We start from the raw sequence: 13355 nt of genomic DNA, 5'->3' as shown, positions 1-13355 counted from the left end.
CAAGAAACGTTGTCAAGGTTCTATATTAAATCATGTGAATATGTTATCTTATTTGTTTATAATAATTAAGTGCACCATTTGCTAAAATTTGTCTTCTTTATTACTAGAATTTTTTTATATATGTTATCCTCTCTAAGGTGAACATTCCAGTAAGTATCTTGTATTTCCTTTGAGCCGTTATTTTACCTTTTTACTTGTAATTATGCTTTTATGTCGTATTTTTATTTGTAAAAAATTAGATGTAAATTCTAATATCGATAAAACAAAACTTGCATAAGTCTTTAATGTCAACTGCAAATGCCATTCGTTGTTTATTTTTTCAAATTTATTATTGAATAATGTTAGTAATAGATGAGTATTCCTTAAGAATGTTGTTATTCTTCAATTGATGTAAGTTTGATATGCTAAACTATTTGGGAAGATTCTGTCACAATATGTTAATTTAAACTACATTCTATTTTGCTAGAATTACTATAACGTGTTTATACTTGTCTTGAAATATTATGTTAGAAGTAAAGTAGATATTATTCTGTCAGAATGTTTGTATTCTAGCAAAATATATTTTATGTATTCTGCCAAAATTTATAAAACAAATCTTATAAACAATATTATTTTAGAATAGATTAATGTTTTTGTTAGATTTTAATGATTTTTTTTCTTTTTAGGTTTTGAAGTGTTTTTCATTCATGTGGAAAAGAAAGAAAATATGGAGAACAAGAGTGCCTTATAGCAGAATGTATTCCGCCAGAATGTATAAAATGAATCTTAGCAATATTATTCTTTCAGAATGAATCACTGTTTTCTGTTGGATTTTGATGTTTTGTTGGATTTGTGATAGAAATTGCTTGAAGACCTTATAGGAATGACGTGAAGAATGAATCAAAGATTGATCATACTCATAGTTTAAGAATCTTGTTCTTTTTTAAGAATTACACTTGTTATTCTTTCAGAATATTGTTATTATTCAAAAATGTTCTTTTCGTATCACAATCATAGAATATAATTATTTGATATATTATTAGTTCTAGAATCGATTTTGTATATTGTTTCATAATGTATTTATTTATGTTTTCTTTTTATTTATGTATTTTTAAAGGATGTCATAAACTGTTATTCTAATAGTTGTATACCATTCTGACAGAATTACAGAATATCATTATAACAAAATAACATTCTGATAGAATAAAGTCGGTTTATGTTTACAAATTACGTTTGAAATTGAATTAATTTGAAAAAAAAATCAGATTTTTTAAATTAGAATCATTAATTATCCCATAAATCTCGATTTTTCCTTTTTAAAATTTGTCTCAATTGACTAAAATGCCCTTATGCTGAAATTTATGTAATTATATGGTACATGTTACCCTATTCTACTATCATAGACCCTCAGATCATGACATTTGATTCTATTCCATCCGATGGTCCAGATCTGTGCATTTTGGCAAAATTTATGTAATTATATGGTACATGTTACCCTATTCTACTATCATAGACCCTCAGATCATGACATTTGATTCTATTCCATCCGATGGTCCAGATCTGTGCATTCTGGCACACAATAGTTACTAAAAACAAAATAATCTAACCCTATATATATATATATATATATATATATATATATATATATATATATATATTATAAAAAAGAAGAAAAAAGAAACAAAAGCATTTGATGAAGTAGCCTTGCGTAGGTGGTCACCCAAACTTCTTACACCCGATCGATATGGTGTTTATCACACAGCGTAATGTCATGTGGTAGTATACCTACGTGCCTAATGTCTAACTTGATCAAGCGCATCATAGGCTTTTGCAAGGAAAGGGATATATGAAAGAATGATAAAACATAAAACTTCCTTGTAAAAAACCATAACTTTAATACCTCTTAAAAATTTCAGAAAATCGTATGTAAAAGTATGGATAGTACAGAAAGCGACATTTCTTACTTGTATATATTAGTGAAAATCATACTCTTATTCAAGAAATAATTGATATGTTTTATATAAGATATAACTTCTTTACAATTGTAAAAATTAATCGGTTTCCACAACTTCATTAATTGTGTAGGCATGCATTCAAAAATGGTCCCTGTAGTTTTCGAAAATATCAAGTTTAATCCCTAAGTTCAAAAAACCTCACGGATCGTCCATGTGGTTTCAAAACTTTTAACAAATGGTCCTTTTCGTTAACTCCGTTAACTTTGGGCCCTTAAATGAAGGGCATTTCAGTCATTTCACTACTATAGGGACCATTTATGAAGTTTTGCCTCATGAATATATATATATATATATATATATACTTATTTAATATAAAGGGGGCCCACCCAACCAAGGGTTCTATCTCTCTCTCTCTCTCTCAAAATACACAAGTAATTCGACCCTATTCTTCCTCCTGATAGCTTTCTTCCCCACTCACCACCCATCCTTGTCGTAAGCATCAACTATATCCAACAAAGAAAACTCAGTCGCCATAACCTCCGGCGGAAGCGGCCGGATTTGATCGGCGGTGACGATCTCTCTCAAAGGAGCAAAACCGTCGTCGTTTAGAAGGGTTCTGAAATTCTACCCTCTTCTTTGTTCGTAATTTCTACCCTGTCGCCTCTTTCATACGCCATTTTTGCCGATGGTGTTTTTTTTTTCTGCAAATCGGAACAGTACAGGTTTGTGTGAATTTGAGCTTGGATCTGAAATACACTAATTTATGAACTGCAAACACATATTTTGAGTAATTTTGGGGACGATGATGAGTTATGTTGAATTGAATGGAGATTATAGCAAAATCAATCGTCAATTGTGTAACATCCCGAGTTCAGGAGTGCAAGTTCAGGGTTCAAAGTGAAATTGTGAATGGTCAACTCGGCGAGTCCATGAGTGGACTCGGCGAGTAGGATCGCGATTATGGTCGCGTGTTAAATGGCCAACTCGGCGAGTCGATGGCTGGACTCGGCGAGTTGGTGTTGTGTGGAGAAAACCCTAATCCCAGGGATTGAGCCCTATATAAAGAACATAATACCCTCTCCCCCAGCCTCCTTGTTCCCCCTTGAAGTCCAGAAACCCTAATTTTCGTGTGTGAGAGAATTAGAGAGCAATTGGATCTTGAAGAAGTGTTTTTGAAGAAAGCTTTGAAGATTAAGAGGCTTGGAGCAAGGGGCTTTGCAAGGTTTTGGCTTATTCTTCTGTTGGAGTCTTCTTTGGAGGTAAGGATTCGTTGCTTGAGCTGTTATCCATCTAGATCTATCATTTGTGGGATTTTTGGGAAATTATCTAGTGCTATCTTGAGTTTAGAGGTTGGATCTGAGGTTGCTACCTCAGATCTAGAGTAGTGATGATCCAAAAGAGCATAAAGTCCCTGTTCAAGAGCTATTGATGAAGCCTTTTAGTCCCAAACCTTAGCCAATAGTGTATTATGCTTAGATCTCCTTGGATTCACGTAAAGTTTGCCACTTTACGTGATGGATGGCTTGTATAAGAGTAGATCTATGGATTTGAGACTCTGCATGGCTTGGAAAGCCTCTGTATGGGTTAAGAGCTAGAGGTACTCGGCGAGTCACATGGGTGTACTCGGCGAGTGGCATGAAGATAGGCAGCAACTCGACGAGTTGGAAGAACAACTCGACGAGTTAGTTGAAGATAGCCTTGGACTCAGCGAGTCTGTTCTTGGACTCGGCAAGTCTGGTCGTGAGGTCCTAACCTTTTCTGGTTAAGCGGTGAATCGGCGAGTCAAGGGATGACTCAGTGAGTTGAGTACGGGTAGACTCGGAGTTTCGGAACTCGGCGAGTTGAGTCGTGTTTCGGGAGTTTCAGAGCATAGGGACTCGACGAGTCAGCGGGTTGACTCGGCGAGTAGAGTCAGTCAGGAGGGTTGACTTTGACTGAGGACTTTGACTTTGACCAAGAGTTGACCAATTGACTTCCAGGGGTATTTTGGTAATGATGGGTATTTATTGAGTTCAGTCTTTTGATATTGATCAGTGGTGGAGTTCTTGTTGGAGGTGGAGCAGCATGATCTTATCCTTTTCAGTCAGCAGTTGTGAGGTGAGTTATCCTCACTATATCAACAGGGTCTAAGGCACCAAGGCCGGCCCTTTATCGGATTGTAATCCGGGTATCGTTGTTATGTTGTTGCTTTGCTATGTTTGCATCCTGGTAGTTAGGATGGTATATATTAGAGACCTGGTTAAGGTCGGTATCCTGGTATATAGGATGATGCTATGCTAGTGACCAGTTAGGTCGGTATTCTGTTTAGAGTATGTTATGTTATGTGATCTGCTAGATCGGTTGATTGGATGTGAATTATTATATGATTGTATGCTTATGTGCACATGGTTGTTGGACTGGGGATTGGGTTGAGGCGGGTCCTGCTTTGTGTTGTAGGCCAACATACCCAGGGCGGACCGGTTATCCCGAAGGCCCGGCGAACGGTCCGGATAGGCTGTAGGCCCCACGAGGGTGGACCAGACGTGCTGAGGCTCGGGAGTGGACCAGGCCGACTGAAGACCCGGTGCGGGCGGACCAGTCATACTGTAGACTCAGAGAGTGGACCAGGTGGATTGAAGGCCCGGTGCGGGCGGACCAATCACACTGTAGACTCGATGTATATGGCTAGACTCAGAGGGTGGACTAGGTGGACTGTAGGCCGGTGTGGCGGACCAGTCACATAGTAGACCCAAAGTGCATGGTTGTTCTGTATCGATTATATGATATTGTTATGTTGTATGGCGTTGGTATCTTGGGGGTATCTCACTAAGCTTTCGGGCTTACAGTTGTGGTTTAATTGTTTCAGGTACTTCAGGAGATCGTGACAAGGCAAAGACATGATCGTACCGCTCCTCAGGTTTTATGTGTTTACGATGTGGTTTTTGGAAAATACTCTGATAATAAACGTATTGAAAACCTTTTTGTAATAACTTTATGAAATTGGGTTGTTTTTGAAAAGTTTAAATTGGTTGGAATTTTTAGAGTGCTACAAATTGCTTCCAAAAATCAAATAATAAAGCTAGAAGAAAAATTAAAAGAGGATACAGAATCAGAATTACTCTTTGATGAATGTATGCGACCTTATCGAAAACCAAATTAGCCTGAGACGACGTGATACTTTGATACCATGTGTTTGATCTGAAATTCTAGTTTGTGTTTAATGGGTTGAATCGAAGAGGACATGTTGCATGAAGCCAATGATGCTGTGGAATCCGCAAAATCGAGCGACAATATAGTTGCGATTTTAGGATCGGTTGACTTTGTTACAGATGGTCAAAGAGTTTTCGGTTCGCATAACAGAGTTCCGATGATGCAAAAGATAACGGCGAGCGGATGTTCAGTCACTGCTCAGATTGCTGATTTTGTTGCAATCGACCCAACACACGCTTTTGAAGCCACGACATTTGTGTTTTCTGTATTTGGTTTGGCCGACAACATCGGAATGGAATTGGCAAAAGGTTCAGCGTCACTGAGAGTGCATCTGATTGATTCCCTCCATAGCCTCGATCAAGACATTGTTCTTGAAGAATTGTGATGTGTGTGTTTTTTATACAGGAGAGAGAGAGAGAGAGAGAGAGAGAGAGAGAGAGAGAGAGAGAGAGAGAGAGAGAGAGAGAGAGAGAGAGAGAGAGACCCTTTAATTAAATAATTATATTTTTTTTCTTTTTTTTTTAATAGAGAAAACCTCATAAATGGTCCCTCTGTATTGAAATGACGAAAATGTCCATCACTTAACGGTAGAAAACTGACGGAGTTAGACGGAATGACCATTTGTTAAAAGTTTTCAAACCACAGGAACCATCTGTAAGGTTTTTTGAACTTAGAGACTAAACTTGATATTTTCGAAAACCACAGAGACCATTTTTGAAGTTTTGTCTAATTTTTTTGACTTCAAAAGAATCTACTCAAATGTAATAAGCAAATATTATTTCTCCCCAAATAGACAAAGAGAAATTATGGTTTTCTTTGGATATCAAAAAGTTATTATATAGTAACTAGCACATCACTATATTACTTTTACATATTCGAATTTGAGTTAAACAAAATAAGGCAGGTTGAGCTTCAATCTTATTTTTCATTTGCTTTCTCAAAGTCTACCGCATTATGACGCTAAAAACCTGGGAGACCTGGGATCCGGCCATGGCTTTCATTATAAATGCTCTGAAAAACCAACCTCACAGAAGGAACCGCCATTGTTGATTATGTGCGGTGTACCTGTTGATTGTCGCTCCGAATATAGAGGTTCACTGATGGCGGAAACGGATATATATGGGGATTTTGTTTGACTTCTGATTTTTGACGTACGACTAAAAAAAAGAGATCAAATGAGGCTTGAAGTTAAACACGTATAATCACACAGGCCCACAGCTGGCCACTTCACTGCCTTCAGTTCCATGAAAGGAGGCGTGCATGACAGTCTATCTCCTGCTGATGTCCCCCGCAACCAACCACCAAGTCAAAGTTTCCCCCATCATTTTGTTCATGATTATTGCATTATCGAGGGAGAGAAATACTATATAAATTAAGATATATACATGCAGTCTTCCTCACTTCGACCTCATCTTCAACAAACAGATATGGAAATGGTGTCAGTTTTAATCACGCTATTACTTCTCCCTGCCTTCTTCCTCATCATTCTATACAAACTTACAAGCTTTCTTTCCAAAACCGTCCACCGTCTGCCACCAGGACCTCCCGGACTTCCTATAATCGGAAACCTGCACCAGCTCGACACCACCAACCTATCAGACCACCTATGGCGTCTCTCCAAACGTTATGGGCCTTTAATGTCCCTGCGCCTTGGTTTCATCCAGACCCTCGTTGTTTCCTCTGCTGAAATGGCCAAACAAGTCTTGAAAACCGAAGATTTGGTTTTCTGCACGAGGCCTCTGTTCACAGGTACGAAAAAGATCTCGTACAACAATAAAGATGTAGCTTGGTCACCTTACAATGAGTATTGGAGAGAAATGAGAAAGATTTGTAACGTTCATTTGTTCTCTTTGAAACAAGTGAACTCGTTTTGTTTTGTTCGTGAAGACGAAGTATTCACTATGATTGATACTATTAAGAATCGAATTTCGATCAAACAAGAAGTGATCAATTTAAGTGAAATTGTGATGATTCTGATGAGTAATATTGTTTATAGGGTAGCTTTTGGGAAGAGGCCATATGTTTACGATGATGAACAGAAAGAAGTGAGACGATTTCATGAGCTTTTGCTAGAGTGTCAAGCTTTGCTTGTTAACTTTTATTATAGAGATTATTTTCCATTCATGGGGTGGCTTGATAAACTGAATGGAAGCATGTCTAGACTCGAAAACAATTTCAAAGACATGGATGAGTGCTATCAAGATCTCATCGATGAGCATCTAAATCGAAACAGGCCAAATGAAATGCAAGAAGATATGGTTGATATCTTACTAAAACTCAAACAAAACTCAGATTCCTCCATGGATCTAACCTTTGATAACATCAAAGCTGTGCTCATGGTGCGTAATTCAATCCTCTAATCGTTTTAAAACATCTGATACCCAATTTTCTAGTATTAACTGTGTTTGAATTTTTCAGAATATCTTGATAGGTGGGACAGAAACAGGCGCTGCGGTAGTAGTGTGGACGATGACTTTGCTGATGAAGAACCCTGAATGTTTAAAGAAAGTTCAACAAGAAGTGAGGAATGCAATCGGGGACAAAGGGAAAGTACATGAAGATGATCTTTATAAGCTCAACTATCTGAAAGCAGTAATCAAAGAGACATATAGATTGTACCCAGTTGCACCCCTTTTAGTCCCACGTGAATCGAGAGATCGATGTATTCTAGATGGATACGAGATACCAAAGAAGACTCTGGTGTACGTGAACGCTTGGGCAGTGGGGAGAGACCCGAAATGTTGGGAAAGACCCGAAGAGTTCGACCCAGAGAGGTTCATGGGAAGTAGCGTTGATTACAAAGGAAGTGATTTTGAGTTGATTCCGTTTGGTTCTGGTCGGAGAGGGTGTCCGGGGATGACGATGGGAGCTGTGATGGTGGAGCTGGCTCTGTCGAATCTTGTTTACTCGTTTGATTGGGAAGTGCCGGAGGGGACGAAGGAGATTACTACTTTGGCAACAGTTGGAACTGTTTCACATAAGAAGGATGCGCTTCGATTGGTGGCTAAAGTTTATGGCTGCTGCGAGAATTGACTGGATTTGATCATTGCTGGTCTCGTGTGACTGTGTGACCTTTTATCGTGAATCGTTGTCGCAAGTTCCGTGTCTTTCTTAGTCGTCTCGTCAATTTAATTTTCACAGGTGCAATTGAACGTTTGATTTGTAGGAGCATGCAATATATATGTAAAAATAAAACTGATCGACAAAAAGTTGTGATTAGCTACAAATTCGTGATTTGGAGGAAAAAGGGAGCTATTTGCAAAAAGGGGTAAGTAGAAATAGAGCTTTTTTTAAATGTCTTTGTAAAAATGGGGCTACTCGTCCACCGAATAAATGTGTAAATGTACATATGCGTAAATGTATTTTGAAACGAAGGATCTCTCACAACTTACAAATGGTCCTGTCTTTTTTATTATATGTTCAAATTTTATCCTTTTATATATTTTTTTTCTACATTTACCTAATTATTTACCTAATTTTTGTAGCTTAAATATATTATTAAAATTTATATATAGCATTTAATTGTTCTTACTACACAAACGATCTCATTTATATTCCAAAATTTTAGAATATTATATACTATTTCAATTATACAAATACAATTAACATATAAATATTGTTAGAATCATACAAATTAAAAAATAAATAGTAATATTTATATATGATTTGTCCAATCAAATGTTGAATATGTAAAAGCAAACACTCTATCCAAAACAAAAGCAAACACTCTATTCAGAATAAAATGTCACTATTTATTGAAAACTCATAAAAGCTAAAGCTGCATGAACTTTCATGTCTAAAAATTTTAATTGAATTCATTTTACTTTTTGATGCTATAAATTTGATCTTACGAGCCAGGGTTCTTCATCATTCTTACAAAATTGTTTCCACGCAATTATACATTCTCGGTCTTTCATGCTTCCATAATATTCACATGATTAGTTCTTTCATATATTTAACATAAGGTATATATAATTTGTAAATATTTTTGCATATTTTTTATCAAAATGCTATATATATATATATATATATATATATATATATATATATATATATATATGATACTAATTTGCATCTGGTATCATATGATTTGTCTTGCAGTTATATTTATGGCTCTAAATCGTCCATTTATGATTACTCTCTACTGGGGTGGCAATGTTGAATATGAGAATGGAATCATCAAGGGCGACGAATCAACTGTGTCTGCTTCAAACATTATTAGGATAAAAATACGGTACGAACAATTTCAAGATTTGGTTTATGCACTTGTTGGAGTCGAAAAATCTTCATATAAGTTGAATATGTCATTATGTTACCAATATTTTGGGAGATCTAATATTGCACCACTTATAAATGATTCAACCTTAGACATGTTGTATTATTTAGCTAAGACTGATGAAAATTATTCGGGTCAAGTTTGTATTGAAATTGAGAAAATAGTGATACCTACAAATACTAGTTTGGTAGATCTCTTTCGTAATTTTGAAGTACCATTTCCTTTGCCGAGTGATTATAGATTTGAGCCAAATAATGAGTTTGGATTTGATGATCCCAACTCAGAATGTAGTAGTGAGTCATTAAGCCATATTGAGGAAGACTCTGATGATGTGAGTGACAATTTAGTTGTAGACTTTATGAATGATGTTGGAAATATAGGAGATGATGTCGTAGAAAATTTAGAGGACAACGTTCATATAAATGTTTGGAAGGAAACAGAAAACAAAATTAGGTTAGGAATGCAATTTGAAAGTAAGCAGCAGGTGAAAAACACAGTAATACTTTGGTCTATCAGTCAAAATAGAGAGTTTAAAGTGTATGAAAGTAAACATAACAAATGGGTAGCAAAATGTAAGAATGAGGTGGGTGAAGGAGAAAGCTCTAGTTCTATGCACCATACACGACCTTGTCAATGGTATATCCGTTAAATTAAGAAGAAAAATAATCATATGTGGAAGATTACACGTTGGGTGGATGAACATAATTGTTTTCGATCTTGTATTGGCAATAATAACAGAAATCTAAACTCTAGAGTTATTGCCTCATACATTCTCCATTCAATTCAAAAAGATATTGCTTACCCGGTGAAACATGTACAAGCATAGATAAAAGATCATTTTCATGTTGACGTTTCTTATTGGAAGGCATGACATGGAAGAAGAAAAGCCATAGAGACCATTTATGGAACTTGGGAGAGTAACTTTGTTGAGTTACCCAAGTATGTTGCAGCTTTGCAGGCTTCAAACCCTGATACAATTGTCAAGTGGTTTCATAACCAAAACACCTCATCACAAGTTGCAAAATTCAAATATATTTTTTGGGCTTTTAGACCAGTTATTAAAGCATTTCATTTGTGTCGCCCTGTAATTTCTATCGATGGTGCTCATTTGAAGGGTTCTTACAAAGGAAAATTGCTTGTTGCTGCTTCAAAAGATGCTAACAATAATATATTACCAATTTCTTATGCCATTGTTGATGAGGAGACAGTTCATAGTTGGTGTTGGTTTTTGGATCATTTTAGAAATTTTGTTGCTCCAAATAGACAATTATGTGTTCTTTCTGATAGGCACAAAGGAATCATTCATGCAATGGAAAATCTAGAGGAATGGAAAGAGCCATTAGCATACCATCATTTTTGTTTGAGGCATGTCAGAAGTAATCTCATGAAAAGGTACAAGAATGCGAGCCTTAAAAAATTTTGTTGGTCTATGGGTAGCACCACACAAAAAAGGAAGTTCGCTAAGTATATAAGGGAAATAAAAGCAATCAATATGGAAGCTCGACAGTATTTGAGGGAAATTTAAAAAAGTCAATGGTGTCTTTTATATGATGAAAATCACCGATGGGGTTTCTTAACGACCAATATCTCTGAGAGTATGAACAATGCATTACGAGGAGCGAGACAATTGCTAATTAGGACGTGTATTGACCTTACATTCAATAGAACTGTGCAACTTTTCAGAAAGCATAGTGGTATTGCAATGAACTGCATTACACCTCTACCAAAATGTATGTGGCGTCTCTTTCTTAAACGTGACACTGGTGCACAAAGTCATGTTTTATCTAAGTTTCATTATAATGAAGGTGTTTACAGAATTGTCACAAGGTTATAGATAAATGGAACTGGAGGAAATACACAAACTGTTAATTATTTTCAACATATGTGTACTTGTGGTAAGTGGCAAATGGAGAGATTTCCATGTTCACATGCACTCGCAGTTTGTCGGAATAAAGGGGACAACCCTCTTTCCATTATGAACAATGTGTACACTACTATGACATACAGACAACAATATAATTTTGGGTTTGTACCACTTCCTCATGTTGATTATTGGTTGGATTCAAACTGGACGATTGAAGCAGATTACTCAAAACTTTCTGTTCATCGAGGACGAAGGTGTGCAAATCGAATTCGTAATGAGATGGACATTCGTCATCCTGATGAACCTCGTAGATGTACACTACGCCACCAGCCAGGTCATAATAGAAGAAATTGATCAAATTCTCAACCAATATTCAATGAGTAGTAAACTATGTTTTTGTTTTATTGTGTTGTAATTTCATGTTTCGTTGAAACCTAATAAACGTTAGTTATAAATTAAATAATATATTTACATTAAATATTATTAAATTAAGTAAATATACAAAATACAAATAAAAAATATAAAAAGATATAAAATAAATAGTATATTTACATTAAATATTATTAAATTAAGTAAATGTACAAAATACAAATAAAAAAATATAATAAGATGTAGTGGTAACATATTTCATAAAATAAGGGTCAATGTTGAATATTTTTATGGACTATTTTGTATATTTAATATGTACGTAAATATAATAAGATGTAGTAAAAATGTAGAAAAAAATATATAAAAGGATAAAGTTTTAACATATTATAAAAAACTAAGGACTATTGTTGTAAGTTGTGAGGAATCCATTATTTCAATATATATTTACGTATTGATTTAGTGGGCAAGGAGCCCCATTTCTACAAAGGCATTCAAAACAGCCTCATTTCTACCAATCTTTTTTAAAACTGCCTCATTTTTGCAAATACTACCGTAAAACTTGCTGGTTTAATAGTTTTTTAAAATGTCTTTTTTATACGTAGCATTTTTCTATGATTTTTTTTGTACCAAATCAAATGTAATTCAAAATTTGAAAATACAAAATCATATCCTAATAAGATTATTATGTTTATTTTGCTTAACAAATTAATTCATAATTAGTTACAATCGACAATATATTGGTTTTTTTACCTTTATTATTTTTTTTATCTATATAAAAATTTTAAATATACTTACCGTGGTTTTCATGGGTTATAACTTAGTATTTGAAGAAAGAAGCGTAGGTGTTACTTCTGCAATGTTGTTCAAATCCTGTCGTATACATATATGATATTAAACCACATTGATCATAGATCATAATATCATATTAAACAAACAAATCATATATACATACACACATCAACCACATTGGCTTCTAAATGGTAGAAAATGACGGTGGTGGTTGTGGTGGTAACGGTTGCATCGATGGTGGCAGAGGTGGTGTTGGTTGAGGTGGTGACGGTGGTGGTAGTTGTGGCAACCGTGGTTGGTGGTGGTGGCTGAGGAGGTGGTTGTGGTAGAGGAATTGAAAGAGGTGGTGGTTGAGATGACGGAGGTGTCAAAGATGGCAAAGATGGTTGGTTGTTAAGGTGGTAGTAGTAGTGGTGGAGGGGGTAGCGGTGTATAGGTGGAAAAGAACCGCTAAAAAAAGAAAGTAAAAGAGTTGTTTTTTATGTTACAAAAGTCTACATAAATTATAATACTTTGCAATATGGTATATATATATATATATATATATATATATATATATATATATATATATATATATATATATATATATATATATATATATATATATATAAGAAAAGAACATGGAATATAAGAAGGGAAAATGACTTCTGAGCCCAACGAAGTTTCCAAACTGTTCAAAAAAACTCAATCATGTTTTTTTTTGTTCAAGAAAACTCAACGAACTTAACATTTTGTCTAAAAATCTCAACTAAGTTACATTTTTGTTCAATTCTATGGAAGTCAAAGAAGAGAAACAGATGACGTGGCTTATTACCATATCGAGAAAATGACTTGTCAGACCAACGAAGTTTCCAAACCGTTCAAAAAACTTCAATCATGTTTTGTGTACCGCTTGGTTTTTTGTAAGTATTTAAAATCATAATTTATTCACTTT

The 13355-nt window shown here is 35.2% G+C and overlaps 1 protein-coding gene and 1 pseudogene across 1 annotated transcript; both read left to right on the top strand.

Moving 5' to 3' along the window:
* Window positions 1-5154: 5154 nt before the first annotated feature.
* Window positions 5155-5508, top strand: LOC145052206 (hydroxyethylthiazole kinase pseudogene; annotated as a pseudogene).
* A 1029-nt stretch (window positions 5509-6537) lies between these two features.
* Window positions 6538-8518, top strand: LOC145064419 (6,7,8-trihydroxycoumarin synthase-like). The gene is made up of 2 exons (XM_079011893.1): window positions 6538-7462; window positions 7542-8518. Exons 1-2 carry the CDS (start codon window positions 6551-6553, stop codon window positions 8154-8156), a joined length of 1527 nt encoding a protein of 508 aa, XP_078868019.1. The 5' UTR covers window positions 6538-6550; the 3' UTR covers window positions 8157-8518.
* The last annotated feature ends 4837 nt before the right edge of the window (window positions 8519-13355 follow it).

The sequence above is a fragment of the Lactuca serriola genome, chromosome 1 (assembly GCF_051521515.1).
Source record: "Lactuca serriola cultivar US96UC23 chromosome 1, Lser_US96UC23_V15, whole genome shotgun sequence".
NCBI classification, from domain to species: Eukaryota; Viridiplantae; Streptophyta; class Magnoliopsida; order Asterales; family Asteraceae; genus Lactuca; species Lactuca serriola.
The sequence above is the reverse complement of the archived record's forward strand: the minus strand, read 5'-3'. Positions and strand labels throughout refer to the sequence as shown.